The 26,149-nt window shown below is 41.9% G+C and overlaps 1 protein-coding gene across 1 annotated transcript in view; it reads right to left on the minus strand.

Annotated features, from left to right (window-relative positions):
- The window catches only part of ACACA (acetyl-CoA carboxylase alpha), a 236,484-nt gene that overhangs the window by 65,581 nt on the left and 144,754 nt on the right, over positions 1-26,149 (minus strand). Inside the window, exons 41-43 of the mRNA XM_058675532.1 lie at positions 23,828-23,974; positions 7,760-8,029; positions 1,899-1,996 (exon numbers count right to left, since the gene is read on the minus strand). Coding sequence (XP_058531515.1) covers positions 1,899-1,996; positions 7,760-8,029; positions 23,828-23,974 — 515 coding nt within the window. The remainder of the gene's footprint in view (positions 1-1,898; positions 1,997-7,759; positions 8,030-23,827; positions 23,975-26,149) is intronic.

A 26,149-nucleotide genomic window follows, 5' to 3' on the forward strand; every position in this document is an offset into this window, starting at 1 on the left:
GGTGCAGGGTCCCAAGGGTTTGGGCCGTCCTCGACTGCTTTCCCAGGCCACAAGCAGGGAGCTGATGGGAAGCAAAGCTGCCGGGATTAGAACCGGCGCCCATATGGGATCCCAGGGCGTTCAAGGCGAGGACTTTAGCTGCCAGGCCCCTCTAGTAGACCCTTAACTGCAGGGCCAAATGCTTGTTCCTGAAGACGGACTTTATGGTTAGCAATCCCACTTCTAGAAATCAACCCAAAGGGAATCATCAGAGATGTTCCTACAAGTTTACATCTTTCAAGGAATGTTTTATCGAGGGAAATACTACTAACAAATTAAAACCAGCTTGAATATTCAAAATAAAATATACTCATTGTAAGATAATAAGAAGCAGTCATTGACATCACATTCTCTAATAATATTTCACTTGACTTTAACCAATAGGCTGAGGAGTGATTCTAATAATATTTCAAGAATGCAAGAAATTTTCTCCAAAAATTGCAGCAGTGAAGGCTCAATTAATTGAGTTCCTGACTCTTGCTTCAGCCTGGTCCAGCTTTGGCTATCACGGAGTAAAATACAGAGAGTCAACCAGAGATGGGAGATCGCTGTCTCTCTGCTTTGCAAATAAATAAAATAAGTATTTGCAATTCTTTTTTTCCTAAAAAAGAAATCTGCAGGGGGTGGTGTTGTGGCATAGCAAAATAGGCTGCTGCTTGTGATGTTAACACCCATAAGGTGCTGGTTCGAGCCCTGGCTATGCTGCTTCTAATCTGCTTGGGCCTCTGCCACTCATGTGGGAGACCCAATATAGTTCTGAAATAACAACAACTTTAGTCTGGCCCAGCCCTAGTCATGAGCCATGTGGGGAGTCAACCAGCAGAAGGAAGAACTCTGTCACTCTGCCTGTCAAATAAATGGAGACAATTATGTTTAGTGAAGTAAGACAGACACAAAAGGAAAAACAATATATTTTCGTTTGTTTGTGGTAGTTAATATATATGGATACCCAGATACACGGGGAAAAAAATGATACTAGTGTGGAAACAATGGTATGAACCACTTTCCTGTAACCCCTGACCCTTTGTACCCTAAGCAACTAAGTAAGATTAATTTGAAAAAAAAAAAAAAAGGAAAAAAAATATGGATATATTACTGTCATTTTAATGATCTATGATTATCTTAACATCACCACATGAGTGAAATGAGCATCTTTTAATTTGATTATTTATGGTCCTTGTCTATATTCCTGGTGAACTATTGTCTTTTTACTTATTCAACTCTTTATTTATTGGAGCATGAAGCCTTTGACCAATGTAAATTTAGAATACATTATCCCAAAAGGCAAAGGAAGGAAGGAAGGAAGGAAGGAAGGAAAGAAGGACTGAATTTTTATATTCTTGAAATTATAAAAGTTAGACTGAATCAGTTCTCCTTGAAATATCACATTAACATGAGAATTGTGCTGTGACTAGCATGTATTTGCTGTGACCTTAAGAACATGCAGTATCAAAAAATCCTTAAAAAAAAAACTTAAGATGCCTATTTTAATGACAATCATGTTTAAAAAATAAAGGATATAGAAAACATAGACCACAACAAAAATTAACTATGGCCTTGGTTAGGATTCCAAGTAATTTTTTATTCTGAGTAATTTTTTTTCTTTACATGTTTTGCTTACATATTTCAGTTGTTTTAAAATGAAAAAGTACTATAATCGAAAAGCTTCAGTAACAAGGACCTTCAGCTAATAAGTGGTAAAGTTGATACCCGTTTAAGATATGCCAGTGATGTAACAAGCAACCTTCAATGCCCGTAAAGATTACTGAGAGCAGGACAGAAGGGGAATTGTCATAGTTCCCTTTCCTTTGGCAAGGTCAAATAATTGTGATACAAATATACAAACAAATAGAACTTACCTGGATTCTCCTTCGTCTTCCACATGTTCACAATGGACAGAGTTGAGAGCACTGACCCTCTTATAATCTTGAGGGGTCAGATATAAATACTTGTATCCCTGTGAAGCACAAACCACTTTCAACTTATTACATGCCATTATCACATAATCAGAAAACACAACAAAGCCTGGGTAGTGAAGCTGGCTCCAAAGCTAAATTTAAATTGCAACATTACCTCTTGGACATACTAACACATTGCATGCTAGCATTCTGGCATGGACAACTCTCCTGTGAATGAGGGAACTAACTAATTTTTTCAATCATCGCCTGCCTGTCTTTGAAATAAACTGCCTTAGAGCTACTAACTTGAGTTAGAAGCCATTCATTTTATGTTTAGCAGAGTAAAAGGGTCATTTTCTGGGGCAGCAGGTCAGACACTGTTTGGGAAACCTGCGTTAGGCATCAGAACGCCTTGCATTGAGTACCAGCTTATTGCTAAGGCAAATCCTGAGAGGCAGTGGACAATGGCTTCAAGGAGTTCTGTCCCTGTCACTCCTGTGGGATGCACATGCAGTTGCAGATTCCTGGCTTCAGACTGGCCTAATCCAGTAGTAACAGACATTTGGGGAGGAAATAAGCAAATGGAAGATATTTGTCCTTCTCTCTCTCTCTCCACCTTTCAAATAAATTGTAAAAGCTTAATAAATTATTATTTTAAAGATATATTTATTTTTATTGGAAAGGCAGATAAACAGAGAGGAAAGTCTTCCATCCGATGGTTCACTCCCCACGCGACCACAATGGCTGGAGCTGAGCCAATCCAAAGCCAGGAGCCTCTTTAGGGTCTCCCCATGCTGGTGCAGGGTTCCAAAGCTTTGGGCCGTCCTCACCTGCTTTCCCAGGCCACAAGCAGGGAGCTAGATGGGAAGCGGGGCCGCCGGGATTAGAACTGGCGCCCATATGGGATCCCAGTGTGTGCTAGGCGAGGACTTTAACCACTATGCTATTGCACCGGGCCCTAAATTATTTTTAAAGGGTTAATTTTTGATCTTTAGTGAAATGTCAAAGATATCCTCCCAGGGCCGACAGGGTACCCTAACAGCAAAAGCTCTCGCCTTGTATGTGCCATAATCCCATGTGGACCCCAGTTCATATTCCAGCTGCTCCACTTCCCTTCCAGCTCCCTGCCTGGGGCCTGGGAAAGCAGTCGAGGACAGCCAGTGGCCTCGGACCCTGCACCCATGTGGGAGACCCAGAAGAAGCTCCTGGTTCCTGGCCTCAGCTCTGGCCAGTGCAGCCACTTGGGGAGTGAACTCTGTAAATCTGCATTTCCAAAAAACATAAATTAAAAAAAAAAGTGACAACATCACAAATCTAGTAGTCAATAAAAAAGTCAGAAATCTAAAGTCATTAATAATCATCAAATTCTTTAAAGATTTTCTTTTTATTAGAAAGTCAAATAAACAAAGAGAATGAGAGACAGAGAGAAAGATCTTTCTGTTCGTTGATTCACTGCCCAAGTGGCCACAACGGCCGGAGCTAAGCCAATCTAAAGCCAGGAGCCAGGAGCCTCTTTCAGTTCTCCCACGTGAGTTCGGGGTCCCAAAGCTTTGGGCTGTCCTTGACTGCTTTCCCAGGTCACAAGCAGAGAGCTGGATGGGAAGCAGGGCCACTGGGATTAGAACCGGCACTCGTATGGGATCCCAGTGTGTGCAAGGCAAGGACTTTAGCACTAGGCTACTGCGCTGGACCCCGATCATGTTGTTGTTGTTGTTTTTAAGATTCATATATTTTTACTTGAAAGCACAGAGTTAAAGAGAGAGAAAAAGAAACACAGAGATCTTCCATCTGCTGATTCACTCCTCAAATGGTCCCAATGGCCAGAGCCAGCCTGGTCTGAGGTTAGGAGGTAGGAGCTTCTTTTGGGTTTCCCTTGTGGGTGCACTGGCCCAAGGACTTGGGCCACCTTCCACTATTCTTTCAGGTGTATCAGAAGTGAGGCAGCCAGGACTCAAATCAGTGTCCATATGGGATACCAGTACCACAGTGGAGACTTAGCTTGCTATGCCACAGTACTGGCTCCCCACTGGCTCCCTGTGATGTTTTAAATAATTCCCACTTAATATTTTTAAAATAATGTTAAATTTCATTAAGGACAATTGTACAGGTACATATATATACACACATATAGTACAGGTACATGGTACATGTGTTTAGCTCTAATGAATCTGTCACAAAGTTAAAGAAAAAAAAAGAATTAGGGAAAAACGTTCAAAATGATATGAGAAACTGTGCCTACCATTTAATTCAAGGAGTATGTTCCCACAGTGAACACAACATGGAAGAGACGGGACTCTGTCACTGGCTTATATGACTTGTGACAAGAATATCTTGTTGCACTGAGTCAATGGTATGTCGGTCAGCACACATTTACTGAGTATCTATTACATGTATGTGCTGTTCTGGGTATTGGAAAAACTGCCCTGAACCAAACCGGCAAAAATTCCTGCCTGCCTTCACGTAACTTACCTCTTAATGGAAGAGGCAGGAAACACACAACATAAATAAGCAAAACGTAGGATATTAATGGCAATGATATTTAAGGGGGGGGGGGAACCAGAGAAGGGAAACAGAGTTAAATTTCAGAAGAATAGCCAGTGGAGGCTTCAGGATGGAAAAGTTATCATTTGAGTACAGATCTAAAGGAACTGGGGAAATGAAGCATGCAAGTAACGGGGGGGAAGGCATTTTAGGCAGAAGGAAGGAGTGCAAAGGCACCAGGGCATGAGTGTAGTTGGAAGGTTTACGAAGTAGCACAGAGGCTGGCAGCCGCAGTTTGAGCCACGAGTGGAGCACAGCAATAAGTGAGAGCACAGTGGTATCAGAAGGTCACCCTACAGAGGGCCTTGCAGCTACCCATAATGCCTTTGGGTTTTACTTGAATGGGCCAGAGGAAAGTTACAAGCTGCCATCTGATTAATATATTTTAACTGGATCATTCCACTTGCTATGAGAAGAGACTTTGGGTGGAGGCCTGGGCAAGTCCAGAAGCAGCAAAAGGTCGATTAGGAGGTAAATTCAACATTCACACAGGGAGCTGACTACTGCATAACAGAGGAAGTGGTTAGATATTAGGCAGAAATTCAGTATGTCTTGAAGGTGACAGCATAAATATGATTTACTGAAACAACGGATGCAGTGTGTGCAAGAGAGAGAAGTCAAGGATAAGTTATCTCCAAGGTCTTTGCCTAAACCAAATACAGCAGACGTAACATTTGTTGAGACAGAGAAGCTTGTGGGAAGAACAAATTTAAGAGACAACAGAAGCTACAATTAGGCACAGATGCTGGCGGAGCTGTGAAGTGCTGACGTAAGAATCTAACTTTGGGGCCAGCGCTGTGGCCTAGCAGCTAAAGTCCTCGTCCAGGCTCCTGGCTTCGGATCAGTGCAGCACTGGATATTGTGGTCACTTGGGGAGTGAGTCATCGGACGGAAGATCTTCCTCTCCGTCTCTTGTCTCTGCATATCTGACTTTGCAATAAAAATAAATAAATCTTCAAAAAAAAAAGAATCTGACTTTGAGGAGGAAGATGTATGTTTGTCAGGTTATTAGCTTATACATGGAGTGTAAAGCTTCAAGACCAAATGAGATCACTAAGTGAAGATGAACACAGAAAAGTTGTTCCGGGGGGAGGATAATGAAGCTATTTTTTCCTAGTTACCCCACACACTCTGGGGCAGCAATCCTGACAAAGCACCAGGTGAAAACTGGAGGAGGAACTGGAGGGGCTCACAAGCGAGTCTGCAGCTTCTTGTTCCAGTCCTAGCTTCCGCAGCCATCTATCTCCACCCAGAGGGGTGGTGGGGGTTTGGAGGAGGCGTGGGGGTGGTTTGTGTATGTGGTGTATGTTTTGCCCTTTTGTTTATTTCAAAGCTAAGAAAAATTAACCATTTTATTAGTTTTTAATATAAAAATTTTATTTATTTGAAAGAAAAGAGAGAGAAGGAGAGGGCTCTTCTATCTGCTGGTTCACTCTCTAAATGGTCACAATGGCTGGGACTGTGTCAAGCAGAAGCCAGGAGCTTCTGTATGCAGCAAGGACTGTATCCAGCAAGAAGAGGCAACAGATTTATTCTAAAGGGAAGAATAAATGGAGTAGGGAAAGTGGCTTGAAGCATACTTGAGAGCTAAGAAGATCCAACTGGGAGGAAAAATGATTATGCAAGAAAGATGGGAAGTGTTATTGACATTCTTCAATTGGCAAGAAGGAAAAAGGTCAGCTGTACCACAGGAAGGTCAGCATTAGATTTATTTTTATTGGAAGGGCAGATATACAGAGAGGAGGAGAGACAGAAAGGAAGATCTTCTGTCCACTGATTCACTCCCCAAGCCGACACAACGGCCGGAGCTGAGCCAATCCGAAGCCAGAAGTCTGGAGTCTCTTCCAGGTCTCCCATGTGAGTTCAGGGTCCCAAGACTTTGGACTGTCCTTGACTCCTTTCCCAGGCCACAGGCAGGGAGCTGGATGGGAAGCGGGGCCGCCAGGATTAGAACCGGCACATATGGGATCCAGGCACATTCGAGGTGAGGACTTTAGCTGATATGTTATCACACTGGGCCCAAGACACTCTTTTAATTTTTCACGTCTCAGTAAATTGTAGTTATCAGCCAAGAGTGAGGATGTGGGAAGAGCATGTTAAGAGATTTGCATGAAGAGAAGATGTGAAGCTCTCATCCAGGAGTATGGTGAATTTGACCCATCAACAGAACTGTGTGTTTTTCTCCAGCAACATTCTGTTGTACAAGTGCAGTCATGGGAGTAGAGGGAGAAAGCACAGAGAAAACAGAATCAAGAGCGTAAAAAGTTGAGGGGTATAGCAAAAGTGGTGAGTGTAGACAAGAAGGAAGGGCGGATAGGAGGCAGACGTGAATAATAAAGATGGAGGGATCAATATTGTAGGCCCTGCTTGGCTCAAAGGACTGCTGGACTGAGAACCAGAGAGAGTGAGCTGGACAGAAAGGAGAAAGTGTGGCAAACAAGGGGTTGTTTCTTGAAATTGAGATTAAGGGAATGAGAAACTGAACTGGGGTTCGATGGTAGGAGCATCACAGGAGATAAACTCCAGGATCCAGAAGGCCAGCTCGAGGGGAGGATTATCCGTATGCATAGGGCAATAACCAAGAATCATTACATGACGTCGTATTGAAGGGTGAGACAACGCGGCACGAATGAAAAGGTGCAAGGAGCACACGCTTGTGTGAGGAAAGGGCAGACAGACACTAGTAAGGTGCAGGGGAAGTAGCGCACCCCCTGCTAACAGAGCCCAGAAAGACGAGATTCTCAGGGAGAAGGGAGAGCAGAGTGTGAAGCAGCATTGAGAATTAAAGGAGACAGTATTCCCTCCACAGCTTCGTGATACAGGAAGAGCCGTCAGCCACAACTTGGGAATGCCGAGGGGAAAGCAAATCCTTCACGGAGAGGCAGATTTCCAGTAGAGCAGGCAGGATCGAGTAGAGGCTGAGGAAGTAAGTGATGTTTGTGCATGATTGTCCTGGAAGCCACAGTCGGAGAGTTTAAAGATACATGTTTTCGCTTTAGTGTCTCTCTCATTAAGCACATACCTACTATTTCATCTAGTGTTCAATCACAGCAATAGTTATCCGTTTTAACGCTGGGAGGAAAAAAAACCAGGTGAACATCTGAGAAATACTTTTTCTCTAAAATGGTGTCTTAAGGAATTCTCTTTAGTCACTTTAAATTTAAATGCTGACTTAATTTAGAATTTTGTCTCTCGACTCCTCTGGATACCTGCACACACATGCGCACGCTCACACACACACACATGCGCATCTTAATCTTTCAACTTTTCTTAGTTTGTACCTTGTAAGGATCCTCAGGATCTACCCAGGCCACATAGAACATATGACGAATTTCTTCTGCCAGTCCAATTCTTGCCCCGCTATTGGCGGCTACATAGATGCGAGGGATCCCCTCTGCCCTGGCGAGCTCAGAAGCTCTCAGAAACAGCAGATCTTCCTGAGGCCCAAAGGACCCAATGCGGTATGTGATGTCATTGCCAATTACGATGATATCTCGGCCTTCTGGATACTCAGGACTTTTAAGGGTCATCTTCCAAGCTACCATGCCAATCTGCAGAGGCATAAACAAACAAATATAAACTTTTCATATGCCTTTTGTCCAGGTTCCTTGAAAGCAGGAGACCACACCTACACACAGCCTTCAACGTAGACAGATACGCACTGCCAAACAGCACAGCCCCGTGTGAGAACCAGAAAATACACCTTCCTACTACTCTAGATTGTGCTGGGAACATATAGTTCAGTATGTATTCCAAAATTATCTCAATTCCTTCTTATGGCCAGCTCAAAGATGGGAAAACTGAAGTCTATGTGTATTCAACATACACAGAGAAGAATGCCATGGTACTGGCGATTCAATCCAGAATTCTTTTTTTTGTTTTTGTTTTTTTTAGATTTATTTATTTTAATTACAGTCAGATATACAGAGAGGAGGAGAAACAGAGAGGAAGATCTTCCATCCGATGATCTAGTCCCCAGGTGAGCCGCAACAGCCGGTGTGCGCCAATCTGAAGCCGGGAACCTGGAACCTCTTCCAGGTCTCCCACGCAGGTGCAGTGTCCCAGTGCTCTAGGCCGTCCTCGACTGCTTTCCCAGGCCACAAGCAGAGAGCTGGATGGGAAGCGGAGCTGCCGGGACCAGAACCGGCACCCACATGGGATCCCGGCGTGTTCAAGGCGAGGACTTTAGCTGCTAGGCCACCGGGCCCAATCCAGAATTCTTGTTTTACTATCCAGTATAGTAAGCTATTGTTTCTTCCTCTGATTGAATCCAAGAAGCCTCCAACACATAAGGGAGTAAAATGTACACTTTTTTGTGATCTGCAGTCCTTTTACTGTCGTTCAACATCAGGCAGAAATAATAGAAATACTCTTTACGGGTCTGCTCAGGTATGCTCCCTGTCTGCAAGAATTTACTAGCATTCCACACTGCACCCGTGTGAGCAACCCTTGCTGCTGCTCTCTCCCAACACCAGAAAGGCAAAGGCTGCGAGGACCTCAGGCCTGACCTGCTGCCGGCCTCACTGTATGCAAATCTCTGCTCTCCGTTCTGCAGCAATGACTAGCCACACAAATAAGGGATATTGACTTAAAAGGTGGAGGTGACAGGTCTCTTCCCAAACCCTCACGGGTCTTGTCTTCTCTCAATCCTCCTCCGTAGGAAAATGAGACAATCCTTCGACTTGTTTATTTGCTAGTTCCACTCCTTTTCCATTCATTCACACCCCAGTTACACTGGCAGTGTTTCATGTCTGCTGTTTCTCTCTCCTATACCTGGGTAAATAACATGTTCTCTTTCCCCTGCCATCTATCTGCCCCCATGCTTGCCCCTTTTCCCACTGCCACCACTTGCCCCCCTTCCCCCAAACACAAAGTCTACCACATGAGCATTCCTGGCCCTGCTTAATGGACCCCAGCCACATCTGCAGCCTCAGTCGGTCTCTCATCCCCAGGCTGCTGCATGTCACCTCATTGGGGAGCTGGTCATCAAGAAGGGCCATTAACAGATGTAAATAGCAGCATTCCTGGAAAGCCATATGCATCACCCAGACTCAACCGGGCCAGTGATCATAAGCTCTGAGTACACATTCCTCAATCCAATTGCACATCCACTATAATCAGGCGGGTTGAAGCTCTCCACACAGCTATTTGTGATTCTCAGCATTAAGAAATACACATAGGAAACACCCACAGATAAATATAAGCCATTTAATATATCATTGGCTAAATAGAAATCAAAATGGATATAATATACACAGAAAAAAATCCACTCACTTTCTCAGATAAGGCATTACTGTATCTGCTTATTATACAGAGAAAAGGAGGTGAAACAGCTCATTCAAAAAACAGCATAGAGAAATACCAAGCACTCAGATAATTTGGGGCTGTGGTTTCTTAGACACTAGTTAATATAATACCTATGTGGGGAGGCATATTTTCTCTGCCTTTTCCTATTCCCCCTCCCCCAGGAATAAAAAGCTATTTTCTGTCTTCTTTCTTATAAATGAATTTTTAATCAGGAACATTAAGATTTACACCAAATTTTACAATATGTTAACCTTTGTGACATAGGTCAGAAGCAGCTTAGCTACAAAGCCTGAAGAATCAACTTCAGCATTTGCGTGGTAATGTAAACACTGATTGTGTGGCCCTGGGCAGTCAAATAATACTCTTATCTCACATTATTACCTGGGGACTCTAACTGTGTCACTTGGGCAGTCAGTTCAGCAATTGGCCAGGTCATTATGCTTGCAATATTGACTTCTAATTAGGTGTCAACACTGCAGCACCAAGAACACACTACTCTTTATCAATGTCTTTCCAAAGTGTGTTTCTCATCGACCGCTATCCTCCCGCCTTCAAAGGTACCATTACAGACTGGAGAGTGTTAGCCCAGGCCACGTACAGCAAGAGTCCTTACCGGCAGAGCTTTGGTTTTTGAGTTAGCGCAAGTATCTGTTTCTCTTGTTCACAGTAAAATACAGACTTCACAACTAATCAAATGACATAGTATATTATGCTGAAATTGAGTTATGGAATCAAACATTGATCCAAATTCCGGCTCTATCACTAATTAATTAGCTGCGTGACGTTGGGAAAGTCTTATTTAATCAAGCTTCAACAACTTCACAATACTAAGAAAATCACATCTAGTAGTTTGATCAACTGCTGGAAGCTGACATTACACTAATTTTAATATAGAAAGTTGGTCATTCCCTCTCAACCTATTCACATCTAATCCATTCTAACAGACTCGTTCAGATTCTCAGTACAACTTCCCACAGTCTGAACGCACGCCCTGTTTTCCAGTTTACTAAAACCCTTATGCACAGAATTCATCTGACTACACTGTATGAAAAGTAGACAAACACTGATAGGGATTAAGAGCTTAAGCTGGAGACTCAAGCTGCCCTAGTCCCAATCTCAGTTTTATGCTAGCTGTTTAACCTTGAACAGGTTACTTAGCTTCCTATCACTCATCTGTTTTCAATCATAAAATGAGGATAACAGCACCTTCCTGCAGGAACTGATGTGAGAAACACCACACTAAATTAGTACATAGCCAGGCAGATTAAAGCTCCTAAATTTTAGCTATCATTATTACTAACTCAAAGGTATTGTTATCATCAGGAAATTAAGGCATAGGACAATCCAGTAATGTTCTGTACAAATAGCATGGATGTTTATTAATACGTATTTAAGAGGTAGCAAGCTCTACCCCACTGACTGTAACTCTTAGTTCCTGTAACAGCTTGAGTGCCAAAGCCAGGAACCAGGAACGGAATCCAGGTCACCCACACACCCGCACATGTGACTGGAACCCATCTATACGACCCACCACCACTGTCTTCGAGATCTGCATCATCAGAAAGCTAGAATTAGAGGCTAGAGATGAGATTCGAATCCAGGTATTGTGAAGACAAGGGTCCTAAATGCCAGTCTAATTGGTAGGGCAAATGCCTGTCCTAAATTTCTTACTTGTTTTTTTAAAGTTCACACAAAAATAAATGCCTTACTAGTGAGATTAAGGAAATATATTCCTGACCAGTGCTGCTAGTTTTAACTGAACATAAAAAGGACATCTGAACGTCAATCATAACGTAAGCATTGATGTTGTTGATCTCTAAATACATTATGGCACACTGGACTAGACTGAACCCTAGAGCAGAAAAAGGGACTTAGTACAAGAACTGGTGAAATTCTTTCAAGTCTGTGGTTTAATTATACCATGCCTATTTAAGATGTAATCAGAGGCAAAACTGGGCGAAAAGTCCATGGAAAACTTTCTACCTTTGTAATTTATCTGAAGATGTAAAACATTTCTAAAATAAGTAAAAATAAATGTCACAACAAAAACGTTTCTGGAGGGAGTAAATTGGTTAGCTGAAGTTCTTGTCAGCATTCACTACAGTCTCATAAAGGATGATGACCAGCATTTTACAACACCCACGATATCACAATACTAAATTAGAAAAAGGAAGACATCCCCCAGATATAGGAAGATAAGGAAGGTGTGGAAATAGTGGTCTCACCCACTTTCCCTCAATCCTGGGCCTATCCTACCCTAATCAACTATGTAAACATCATCAAAAATAAGAAAATATGAATCCCACTAAAAACATAAGGTGACCAGAAATAAAAAAGAAGATGGAATACAGAAAGCTATCTGCGTAACACCGTGACTGTAAGAGGTTCATTGGTAGTCATTATGAAGCACAGACTTAGGATCCAGATTCTATATCCTGAATTTGAACTGGACAGAACAGAGAGTCGTTCAGTTTTCCAGGCATGAGTAAATTACTAATCATCTTATACCTTAGTTTCTTTGTGAGGATTAAATACACGCTAAGTCCTAGAATTGTATCTGGCATGAAGCAAGTGCATATCTGGTGTCACAACTTTCTCAACATACACTGGTTGGGAGGTGGGAGGAGAGGGAGAAGAGAAGCATAAAAGTGAAACAAAGAGAGAAATGAAGGGAGTGGGTGCAGTTAGTTTGTCACCACCTACACCTGCTTTCCTAATTTATCGAGTTCATACTGCACTAATAACTTTAAACTTCTATAAATTACAAAATAACAGATTAAATCTGTTAATTAATTAAATCAGGTACAGGGATGCTTATATTGTAGCTCTAAATCAGTGTATATCTGAAGATTTTCATAATAAGTAAAAACAAAAAACCCACAGATTTAATTTTATTTATTTGAAAGAGTCAGAGAGAGAAAGAAACGGATTTTCCATCCACTGGTTCATGGCCCCACACAGCTGCAATGGCCAGGGCTGGACAGGTCAAAGCCAGGAGCTTCTTTCAGCTCCCCCATGTGGGTGCAGGATTCAAGCACCTGTGCCATCCTCAGCTGCTTTCCCACGCACATTAGCAGGGAGTTAGATAGGAAGTGGAACAGCCAGGACATAAACTGGTGGCCATATGGGATGCTGCTGTTGCATACAGCGAGTTACCTCACGATACCACAATGCTATCCCCAATGAAAATGTTTAAAGGAAGATAGAAAAAAATCTCACAAGCCTAATGAATTCCCCATACTTAGAAGAACCGACTATAGATCTTAGCTATCATATAACAGACATCATTTGTATAAAATCAGAGATATAAACATACCAAATAAGTAAAAATCAAGAGTCACCTCAAAGGGAAAAGACTATCAGGAAGAGCTTAGTTGGCTGGGGCTATCATTTCATTTTTTATAAAGAAACATTCTAGAGTTATGCGGTATAATGTAAACACGTGTACATACAGGTTTATACAATATTAATATCTCTACCTGAGAAGTAACTGCTTCAGTATTTTTCTGGTCTGATGATTAAATACATATTTATACTTTTAAAGTCAATATTTGTACAACAGACAAGAACAGTACCTATCAGCTAAGTACATATTTAGGACTGTACCACATGTATTACAAACATGTACTAAAATCGAAAGCTTATATTTATACAGAGCCTTTCATCTTGAAAGAAGCTTTACAAACATATGTACATAAAGGACATTTGCCCTGATAGGCAGGCAAGGTACCATTTCGCCCGCTCCTCTCGTTCTTTTAGCAGTCCTGGGTACGAACACATGGTGTCAACAGATGCGGGTCTGTAACAGCTGCAGAGACATGCCACGCAACGATCCAGTTGCGACGTTCAATCACTGACAGTGCACCCGCGACTTGAGAATGGCAACTGCTATCCTCACGTGTGGAAGCACAGGAGCCATTCCCAGCTCTGTGTTTTCAAATCATTCTCTCCCAAACTCAACTAATCACTTGACAAAATTGAATTTGATAAAGGAAATGGTTTCTGAATGCAAAATACTTTCTGTCTCATGATGGAAACTGGGTTAAAAAAACGCATCCTCCTGCCCTTGTCAGATTCAGAGGGAGAAAAGCGGGTCACAGCATTCACAAGAAATGGTTCAAAAATATTCCAAGAATAGCTTTGTCTCAGAGGATTGGGCCATTACTTCAGAAGACCATCATCTTATCCCCCCCATCTAATTAGGACACTAATTGTTTCAGTCAAATTACTTCACACGGATGGGTCTATCTATGTTATATACACAATGAAGATTTGGTGTTGAAATTTCTGCGATCATTACAAAAGTGTATACAAATGTGACATCGTGAGTGGGATTGTGACATTCGCCGATTTCACCTAAGCCCACGATGTTATGTATTGAATAAAGAATAACAACTAAAGGAAATTCCATTATCAACTCCCCCATTTTCTGTCTTTCCCTCTGTTTTCATCCAAGGTGAAACCAGGAGTTAAAGGCTTCAGGAGGACTTAAGGGCAAAGGAAGCAACACAAGGGCAACCTGTAGCCTGCCTGTGTGGGCAGCTGGACTTCTGGCTTGATGAGTTTCAGGCTCCAGCTTCACGGCACAGGTAGGGTCAGCATAACGCATTCCTGACAGTGCGCCTCTGTCTGCAGGCACCTGCTAGCCAGGTGGTCCTAGGCACTCAATCCAACTACCTTGTAATCACCACAGTCATGAACAAGTTTTAAAACATTTAACTTCAGATTACTGTTTTTGCAACAGAACATTCCAACAAGCAGGTGTTTGAGGTTTAAACAGGGCTATCAATCTGAGCTAATTGAAGTGGTCAAGGGTAGAGGAGCAAAAGAGCTATGTGAATAATAAGCTAAAGATAAGCAGAAATAAATATTTGTTGTCCTTATACAAGCTCTAAGGAAGAAAATATTTCTTTCTCTATACTGTGATTCTCGAATAAACATGCTCAAGTGAGGGAGGAGGGAAAGGGGCGGAGAAAGCAAGCAGAAGAGAACAGTCTTATTTAACTGTTTTTATGTGGGTAAAATGATTTGTGCCACGGTATTTCCATAAGAAGTGGGACCATTATTTTCCTGTAGAAACACATTTGGTTTGAAAAGTATCACTGGACAGGACGTGAAAATCAAACCGAATGAATTATTCACAACCTCCGATCAGAGGTGATCATTATTTCTGATGCTGCAAACAGTGATTAGGATTCTGCCCTGAGATGTCATTTTCTCGCTGAGTAACACCAGTGATACGGAAAGGCATTATCCATCTACCCATATATGCAGGGCTTTTTTTTCCTCCTCCTGGGAGGACCTTGGTTTAATGTTAATGTTATAATGTTATAACAGATACTAAAAACATGATATTAATATTTATTCTGGTGGTGCCTATAAATGCCATCAGTCTGACACAAAGTGTCAACACTAATCATGACCCAAAATTAACACCAAAATTGACATCAACATTAATTGTACTATCAGTGTGAACAGAATGTGCATGCACACACAGGCACTTTACAAAGCTGCTGTTACCACAAAAACAAAACAACAATGTCAAGCTGAACAAGAAAATCTAAAGGGAAAGCAAAGGGGAAAAACGTGACAGGATTTCATTTCTGAAGGGTGCTGAGAAGCAAGCATCCGTCGACTCCAGGTACATTGTGAGAAGCAGAAAGACGGTGTCCTTGCCATAGCTGCCTGTCTATGCACTTGAAGAGTTCAGCTTACAAAACACAGTCTTTCCACGGAGATTTAAATACAGGTTAGACTGTGGTTGTGATGTTGACGCTTTATTTGTCATTTTCCATGGTTAGAGTCTAAAACTTGAGCTTTTTCAGGCATAGCATCCAATAGCTATTGTTCTAATTCTGCTAATGCCATGAGATGACCACCCCGCAAGGCTCCAGAGCAGTAACACAAAGAATCACAGAGTGTTCGAGCTGAAACAGGCTTAGGGATCACATGCATCATAGTGATGAGGTAACATATTAGTGTTACCTTTCGCCTCCCATCTTCTCTTGGAACTGAAGGAATATTAACTCTTTAAAATTAGCATAAAAATAATTACCTTAGTAATTTTAATTCATTTTAATCCATTAATTAAACACATTACATTAGAAAATACTGCAGAAGTCTTTATGTTTTTTTAAACCAATTAGACAATGTGCAATATTTTACTTAATTCGCAACTTTTGGAAAAAAACAAATTAAAAAAAAAATGCCTATGCCTTTCCATTACCTTCAATCTGCCAGGTATCATGTCCCCCTGCTGAGTATTATATGAGGACAAAAAAGAGCTGAAACAAATTTTATTAACACCTGAAAAACTCCTTTTGTTCCTGCTTTGATAATTCAAAAATGGCTGAACAAACTTGCCCTAACCCCTCTAAAAAGTGATAAAAGCGGGGGTGGGGGGTGGGGATTACATTTAGAGAAAAAAAAAAAAAAAAAAGAAAAACAACCTCATCCCAGAAGTAATTCTTTGACAATGTTACCAAAGAGTAGAAACAGCAAATCTGAACAGGGGAATTATTTCTCCCTGCAATATTTATATACAAGCTACTGGAGCTAGTGTTGTGGCACTGGTTAAACTGCCAGTTGCACCGCCACATCCTGTATGAGTTACTCCTGTATCTGGCTACTCCGCTTCTGACCCAACTTCTTATTAGTATAACTGGGAAGGTAGAGGAGGATGGCCCAGGTACTTGTGCTCATCACCCATGTGTGAATACAGGATGGAGTTCCATGATTTGGCCTGGCCTACTCTGGCTGTGACAGATATTTGGGGAGCAAACCGGCACATGGAAGATATCTCTAACTCTCTGTGTCGCTCTGCTTTTCAAATAAATAAATCAAACTTGAGTATGTGTATGTGTGTATAAAAAATCAGAAAATTTCTACATGTGTACATAAAACAATTTATACCTTTTTTTTAAGAAACATGCAACGGCCTGGCGCCGTGGCCTAGTGGCTAAAGTCCTCGCCTTGAACCCCCGGGATCCCATATGGGCGCCTGTTCTAATCCCGGCAGCTCCACTTCCCATCCAGCTCCCTGCTTGTGGCCTGGGAAAGCAGTCGAGGACAGCCCAATGCATTGGGACACTGCACCCGCGTGGGAGACCCGGAAGAGGTTCCTGGTTCCCAGCTTCGGATCGGCATAGTACCGGGCATTGCGGCTCACCTGGGGAGTGACTCATCAGACGGAAGATCTTCCTCTCTGTCTCTCCTCCTCTCTGTATATCTGGCTTTGTAATAAAATAAATAAATCTTAAAAAAAAAAAAAAAAGAAACATGCAATGGAAAGCATTGAAAGCAATGGCTCTTGAGAAATGGCACAGGATTCATTGGTTGATATGGAAAATAGCCTTGCCACCTTGCTAGAATCATTGTCCTTTCATTATGTGAATGAATGTTGACTGCTGGTTATTGAGTAGTAGTAACATACATGTAAAGTACATGTACTAAGTAAAGTACATGAATCCTAAAAGCACAGTGTTACAAATTCATTAAACATCATTCCATGGTAGGCTGATACACTTTCAAAATAAGTCTGTATAATTTTCTAATGTGGGATCCCTCTTTGGTTTGGAAGATGATTTTACCTTAAGATTTGTAGCCAAGGGCTTGGCAGCGTGGCCTGGTGGCTAAGGTCCTCGCCTTGATCCCATGTGGCCGCTGGTTCTGGTCCCGGCAGCTCCACTTCCTCTCTGTCTCTCCTCCTCTCAGTATATCTGACTTTGTAATAAAAATAAAATAAATCTTTAAAAAAAAATTTGTAGCCAAATATGTTTATATAGAATAGGGATTAAAAAAGAAAAGCATGAAATCATTAAAAAAAAATCTTGCCATGTATTCCATAATGTGTTTTTCTTGTTAGGTCTGAAAGAACTCAAAACTGGTATTTCAAAGCCCTTTGATGAAAAAGCAAGTGAAAATTATGAATGTTCATGTTTAATTAGTGGCATGTGACCCTTTTCTGCTAAGGAGCTCAAGACACTCTCTCCCATTCTCAGAGCTAGGCCCGGTGGCTGGTAGATAGATTGAGGTCAAGTAGTCCCTTTTTATAAACTGAGCGACTAGTGCACAGGCCACTGTTCTACTTTACAGATCCATGTTTTTGAGGTCTGCTTCAGATCTGCCCATCAGTACACTACAATGAGAATTTGCTCATAGAACACACTGCTCCAAGACTGACTCCATTCTACACCTAGCTTCCAAAGAATGAAACTGAAGCACTGTGAAGTATGTCCAAATGGGCTACAAATTCATGGAAACCCAATGTCAAGCTAGAACAATATTTCCACCTATGTTTCTGAGAAAACAGTCCACTTTTTCCCTTATCCAAACCTACAAGCATATAAACATTTTCTCCAGCCAGAGTCTCGGGGTACAAGAGATTTCCCAAGAATGTTAGGGCCCGAGAACCAGGTGACTCCTCCAAGTGTGGAAAATATAACCCACATAACCTAAGAGTGTGTTAGGGTGGATTGGATTTACTAGAACAAAAGGTCCTTTGGGTGAGGAGGTCCAGCCTAAGAACTGTCAGAATGAATCTACTACTAACTTCTTTCAGGCTTATATATGCTTACCAACTTCTTTTCTCCACCCAACTCCTAACTACTCATTTTTAAAAAGGGATATTCATATCAGAAATTGCAAAGAATTACAGCAACATATAAACGAAGAAGCAACAGGGTCAGATTTGCATGCACCAGTTGGGAGATGCAACTGTATTTAGTATATTATTCTTCAGGTTTTTCTAAATGTTTAAAATTTTTTTGTGTAAAAAAACAAACCAATGCTATGCCAGGGCCAGTATTGCGGCATAGCTGGTAAAGCAGCAGGATGGCAGCATCCCATAAGGGTGCCTGCATGCATTCCCTGCTGCTCCACTTCTGATCCAGTTCCCTAATAATGACCTGGGAGAAGCAGTAGAAGATGGTCCCAGTGTTTGGGTCCCAGCCACACAAGGTGGAACACGTGGGTGGAGCTCCTGGCTCCTGCTTTGGCCTGGCCCAGCCCTGGCAGCTGTGGCCATCTGGGAAGTGAACCAACAGTTGGAAGATTCTCCTTTACATGTTCTTTCTCTCTAATAAATACTCTTAAAAAAATAAATAAAATAGAAACATGTCTTCCTTAATGACACTAGATATCATTCCTTTGTCAAGAATTAAACAATAATTGTTCATACCAGTAGGACTAGTAATAATTCCCAATAATCCCTACCCTGTCACCCTCAAGAACACAGAGCAGTCCTGAAACCAAGGTAACAGACACAAAGGCACCTAGTCTTCAAACTTAAATTTGCATTACTTTATTCCCTCTTTGAACATCCTCTTCATTTAAAAAAATATGTGTACAGGTGTGACACAGGTTCAACAGATCTCAATCCAGAATTAAGACTGCAATCGCATATTGCAGGGACACAAGGTAAAGCCTGCCATGCCAAAAGATAAAAAGGAAGGATGTCAGTGGGTTTGTCTCTCCAAACTGCAATTCAAAAGGCATGACTGATTGCCAGGCCTCTGTGAAGGGAAAATCCTGACACCTAGTGCCCATCTGCAGAAAACAGAGCTGTGGAGCCACCACAATTCTCGGGTAGGAACATGTGGGTGAAGACAACCCCACAGTTGCTTCCAATATGGAACAAGTTTTCTCCCAGAAAGATTTTGAGGCACACACTTTCATGTCATGCAAGAATTCAAGTTTCTGATTACCAGGCCCATCCTATACTTAATTATAATCACTTCTCTCCACAAGTCTTCCCGCCTCACCGTTTCATTATGCTGTGTCAGGGAATGTAAAGTAGACCATGTTCTGAAGTAGAAAGAAGGGTCTGAATGTCTTCTGGAGCTAAAATTACTATAAAAGATGCCTCTCTTTTCTACCTTTCATCATTGCCCAATTTAGAGATTCGTGATCTACTGTACAGAACTGTTAAAAGGACATAAAAATACTAATCACTTATCTCAGAATATAAACACAGTCTAAAGAAGGCCAGGGCTTTCTTTGTCCTCTAAGGTAAAGTTAAGCTGTTCTCTGTCAAGTCCCTTATAGCTGTGGGTTTGATCTTAGCCCAAGTTTTTGTTTTTGTTTTAATAACAGGATGTACTGCAAAAAGCAGCTGCACAGATTGCGAACTGTTACTCAAAATGTGCCCACCTGCAATTACAGCTTCCACCAAATGATCAAAACAGGTTATCAGACTGGCAGGAAAATGAAAACAATTCCTCCAAAACAGAGGAGGCAAGGGAGAGGAGCTGGCCAGCTGCGTCCTTCCTGTCTGCAGGCTCAGTAGAACACATTTATCTAACTGTGCATTTACATACAGTGTTCATCATTGCATCACAGCAGCTAGAAATGAAATCAGCTTGGGCTATGTTGCCATCACATTCTCCTCAAAATTTCATTTTTACTTGAAACTATTAAGAAAAATCCTGGGTAGCTCATCTTTGGAGCTGTTTGCCAGTGACGGAGTACACAGATTTGGTCTACACCTTTTTTATTTCTTCTCTAACTTCATACTAAATGCAATGCCATTCAAATATGACAATGAAAAAATGTGTTCTCCTATTACCTTTCATCAAGCAGTGGGTGGCATTCTTTTAGTTACATCTTTCTTTATGGGAAAGGAACAAATAGGAAAATAGAATTGAAAAAGTAGCTAACACCACATGAAGCAAGCTCTTTCTCCTGTTTTTAACACAGGCACCCATGTTCAAATGCAGGTCACACCTCTGCTGAAACAGCCCATATTCTTCCTCAAATGCCAAACAAGTAACCTAAAACTAAATGGAACTGAATTGGACCAAGTCTTGGCCCAATCACCATTTTACCTATTTATTGTCCTAGAAAAAAAAAATAAGAGTGGTCACTCATATGGTCTCAGGTCTGGTAAGTGAAGGTTTTCTGCATTGGATTGCACAAAGAAGCATTTCAATTCTTGGGGGAACTCTGCAGGAACTTCTGCTTTATGCTTATATGTGTGCTAGCTTTCTAAACCCAGAAACTCCAATCCTTCAAGGTAATGCAATACCACCCATAGTGATGACCTGGGAAAGCCATCTCCTTTGGAGAACACCACATTATGATGATTTAATGTCTATGTAGCATCAATGCATTTACATGGCGCCTTGGCTCTTGGAACATTAACAGGTCAATTTTTTATTCCTTTTTTAAATAAAACAATTTCTCAAGACTCGGTTCAGATGCCCATTCTCTTTGGCACAGGAGAGATTTGCACCCAATCTCATCAGCATGAGCTCTTTCATTTCCCTCACATCATTCTTGGGGTAATATGTAGAGTGCCAGGCTCATGACAAACTTGTCTCTTTGGCCAAAGAAAATTAAACTGCAATAGCTGGAATTCAATGTGTTCTGATAAAAGTGGGCTCAGCATGAGGAAATACATCCTACTGACATCTTGTCATCCTTTAGGTAAAGCTGTCCCTCAGAGTTCTGACTGCTCAAACTCCATGCTTACATTGGTCAGTCTCTCCATGGACATTCTCCATTGTATGTTCAAGCTATCGGTAGCAGAGGTTGATGCTAATACTCCAGCCTCATTCCTGTTGTGCAGTGCCCTATAATCTAGCTAAGGCCACTGACTGACTACACCAGCCATCCTGGGCATTAGTCACTGACTGCTTGCAAAACGACATCAGTCTCACTTCTCCTGAGCTCAGAAGGCTTGGAAACAGCAAGCCAGCACTCAGTCTTGATCCTAGTCAATCATTTGAAGGAAACGAAAAGAGAACAAAGAAATGAGGCAACTAAGGAGGGAAAAGTATAGAAGAGGAAGAAAATGAACTTGAAAAAAAAAAAAAAAGCAAAACATCTTGGCAAGTGCTATTAGTTGTCTGGCTACACGACTATTAGAGCACTGGGCAAAGGAAAACGTGTGGCCCTTAGATTGACGTCTCACAGCTAACACCCTGTGTAGCTGTTTCAGTCATTCCTTTTGCACCAAGGTTTGCTAGGTCTCAAAGGGTTAAGAAAAACCTTTAATTTTTTTATTCGTGAGTGTGTGTGTGTGTGTGTGTGTGTGTGTGTGGTCTCTGGGTACGGAGTCCTGTATAATAAGACTATTTGTATTCAGACTGGCAGAGTAAACACTACATGTTCCTGCCCAGGCAGCTCTGTGCTTGTAATTTCAGCAAGAACAGAGCTCTGTCCCTCTGGGACTTCACTATTCCCCTTGTCTCCATTCGCTCAAACAGAATGAGAGCAGAGAGAAAGCAGGAGAGAAAGATCATGCAAGCGGTTTTGCACAACACTGCAGCTAGCTTTCATGTGGCTAAAAATCTCATTTTGTGTTTTAATTATATTAGTTAAAACCGTTTTACTCCCAGCCCCATGTTCACAAGGGTGCTTTCCATTCCTGAAGACGCCACTGTTCAATAAATCAGAATTTAAGTCTAGCACAATGAAGCCTTTCTTTGCTGTTGAGAGGCACACTAAGCAAAGGCTACGCACAGTAGCACACACCTGTGCCTCAACTCTGTGTACTGACAAGTACGTACTTACTCTTGCCAAAATTCTAGACATTCTCCCTTCCCCATCCTCTTCTCTTTGCTATTTGTTTAGGCTCTAGAATAGAAGAACTTCTACAAGTTCAGCTGGTCCACTGCCTGCATCTACCTTAATATCAAGTCATGCACTCTTGGCAGCCACTGGTGTATTACTGAAACAGCTATCCACCGTGTGCACAGAACAAAAATTTTTGAAAGATACTAAATGAAATACACATATACTGCAGATCTAGCCTGTGTGAGGTGACTACCCAGAGAAAGATTACCTCTTTTAGGGCCCGGCGGCGTGGCCTAGCAGCTAAAGTCCTCGCCTTGAACACCCCGGGATCCCATATGGGCACCAGTTCTAATCCTGGCAGCTCCACTTCCCATCCAGCTCCCTGCTTGTGGCCTGGGAAAGCAGTCGAGGACAGCCCAATGCATTGGGACCCTGCACCCGTGTGGGAGACCGGAAGAGGTTCCAGGTTCCCGGCTTCGGATTGGCGCGCATCGGCTTCGGATGCGGCTCACTTGGGGAATGAATCATCGGACAGAAGATCTTCCTCTCTGTCTCTCCTCCTCTGTGTATATCTGGCTGTAATAAAATGAATAAATCTTTAAAAAAAAAAAAAAAGATTATCTCTGTCTCCCACGCGGGTGCAGTGATACCGGGGCTTTCAAGGTGAGGACTTTGGCCGCTAGGCCACGCCGCCGGGCCCCAAGATTACCTATTTTAAAGAGAGTAATTCTTCCAGGGATTATCGTCAAGATGGAAAGACAAAAAACACCTCTCTTTTTTAAGAGTTGCTTTTATTATCACTGCTACAACTGCACTGGAGGCATAATTAGAAGCACAGCTAAAATCAGTAAGCCTCTCAACAGACACTGACAGGTGTTAAGGATGTAGGGCAGAATATCACTACATTATTACATTATTACACATAAGTTGCCATGAGAAAAGATGCCAAGACTAGAAAACACATTCTACTATCGTTATCAAGAAGTGAGCTCTCTTAAGAGTTCTCTTTAAATTCCTGCTCTGCCTGAATCCCAAGAAAAAATTCACTGTCTTACAACAGTGACAAATGAACTAAGCATAGAAAACACACTAAAAACTGTACATTAGTATGTAAATAAACCATACTTCAAACATTTAGAAAAACCTCAAATTTTCAAACATAGAAAAAACTACAGGAAACCATCTACTCTCCTGTACCCATCATGTAGGTTCACTGATGAACACGTGACCAATATTCCCCTTCACCTGTTTCTATTTGAAGCAAATCCTAGACATCAGATAATTTATTCAATCAATGCTTTGGTATATAGACCTAGCGGAGCTCAATACTCTTTTCTAAAAAAGGAAACATCATAAGGCCATTATCCCAACTAAAAAATTAACAGTAATTCCTTGATGTTGAGTCAATGTTGTCTCTCTGAAGAACTCTACCATAAGGCTACACATCTGCCTTATGCCTCCTGGATTTTAATACTAGTTACTGGCCCATCCTATGAAAGCTGAGTAAGAAGAGTCCAACTACTTGCCTCATTTCCTCCTGGAAGCCTGTTCATGTGCACCAGCTGACCTTGATCGTCCAACACCAGCTCGGTATATGTCAACATGTCAGAAGGCAGAGGAGGTGGTGGAAGGTATACTTGAGTGGACATAGATTCCCAGAGCTTGATCAAGGACTAGTGAAGGAAACAAGTGTAAATGGTAACAATGAACATTTTGATATGTATAAACATAATTGCTACAGTTCCACCTGGTTTTGCTTTAAGAAATGATTGCTTGTGGGGTCCAGCGTGGTAGCCTAGTGGCAGGCACCAGGCTCCCATATGAGTGCTGATTCCTGTCCTGGCTGCTCCATTTCCCATCCAGCTCCTGCTTGTTGCCCAGGAAAGCAGCAGAGGACAGCCCAAAGCCCAGGGATCCTGCACCCATGTGGGAGTCCCGGAAGAAGCTCCTGGCATCAAATTGGCTCAGCTCCAGCCGTTGTGGCTACTTGGGGAGTGAATCAGTGGATGGAAGATATTTCTGTATCTCTTTCTCTCCGTAAATCTGACTTTGCAATAATAAATGAATAGACCTTAAAAAAAGAAAAGAAATGATTACTTGTGGGGCAAGTTCAAACCCTGGCTGATCCACTTCTGATCCAGTTCCTTGCTAAAGTGCCTAGAAAAGTAGAAGATGATGGGCCAAGTAATAAGGTCCCTGCATCTACATGAGAGAGCAGGAAGAAGCCCCTGGCTCCTGCCTTCAGCCTGGCCCAGGCTGCTAAGATCATTTGAGGAGTGAATCAGCAGATGGAAGATTTCTTTCTCTCTCTACAACTCTGCTTTTGAAAATAAATAAATCACTAAAAAGATTATTTGTATTTGAAAGATACAAATAGATCTTCCACCCACTACTGGTCTGCCCCTATATGTCCTCAATAGCTGGGATCTGGTCAGGCTGAAGCCAAGAATGAGGCTCTCAAGCCAATTTTCCCTTATGGATATCTGGGGCTCAAGTACTTGAGCTGTCACCTGTTGCCTTACAGGGAGTGCATTACCTGGAAGCTGGATCATGAAGTCGATGACTGGAAATTGAACCCAAAGCACTCGGGAATAGCGTGCACTCATACTAAACAGCATGTTAACTGCTGTACCTAACACCTGCTCAAGTCTGATGGTGTTTTTAATATGTCAGTATCAGGCACTTTTCTAAAAAAAAGTCATTCCAGTTTAAATAATTAAGTGGATCTGAATCACCACTGGAGCATTAGCAACAGACAGGAGATTCAATACTATCTCAAAAATATTAAAATGTAAAACTAAGTACTAGCCTCTCTTGCAAAAGTAAAAATGCCCTAGAGAAACTTAACAATAGAAGAATCTCATGATACTCAGCTAAAACAACGAAAATCTAGAACAGCCAGAATGAAGTTCTTGGCAGAGGTTCAGGTGAGCAGCTCTTCTGAGGCAAGCTGTACAGGCCTAGACACAGAAGGTAGATTCTAGACATGCATGACTATTTTCTAATGTGTAGATAAATGTGGCTAATATTTGAGAAAATATACACCTATACATTTGAAATCATGATTCCCATTGCCAAATTCATGTAAATAAGACAAGCAAATATTTTATGAAGTGGGAACTAGTCCAGGGTCTTTCTTGGCTTGCCTCTAACACTTGAAGATCAAATGACACATACATACCTCTATGTTCCAGATATATGTTTGTATCTGTTATCATATAGAAAAATTCCATGCAGAAGATTTAAAAAAAAAAAACTTTATTTTTATTGGAAAGTCAGACATATAGAGAGGACAGACAGAGAAGATCCTCTGTCCACTGATCCACACCCTCAAGTGGCTGAGACAGTCGGAGCCGAGCTGATTTGAAGCCAGGAGCTCCCTCCGGGACCCAAGGCTTTGGGCCATCCTCGACTGCTTTCCCAGGTCACAGGCAGGGAGAGACACAGTAAGTGGGGTGGCTGGGACATGAATTGGTGCCCACATGGGGTCCTGGTACATGCAAAGTAAGGACTGATTCCAGCCACTAGGGAACCACGCTGAGCCCCAGAAGGACTTTTTCCTTATGGTACTGGCATTGGGAAACAGAATCAGCACTCAGCTTTTAGACTAATAATGCCGTAAGAGGCAAATCCTGCAGAAGGTAGCTGTGTTTCAAGAGACAGACCTCTAAACACATGGTTACATAAAAGTAATCCCTTGTATTTCTGAGTAACAGAGCAATCATACATAGACTATTTGCCAAGGCCATATGTTACTTTATTAAAATTCAAATGTGGTAATGCTGGTAATATTGACTGCGAGACTTGGGGAAATCCTATATTCATAGATTTTTTTTTTTTAAAGGACA

Source organism: Ochotona princeps, chromosome 17, assembly GCF_030435755.1.
Source record: "Ochotona princeps isolate mOchPri1 chromosome 17, mOchPri1.hap1, whole genome shotgun sequence".
In the NCBI taxonomy this organism is placed as follows: Eukaryota; Metazoa; Chordata; class Mammalia; order Lagomorpha; family Ochotonidae; genus Ochotona; species Ochotona princeps.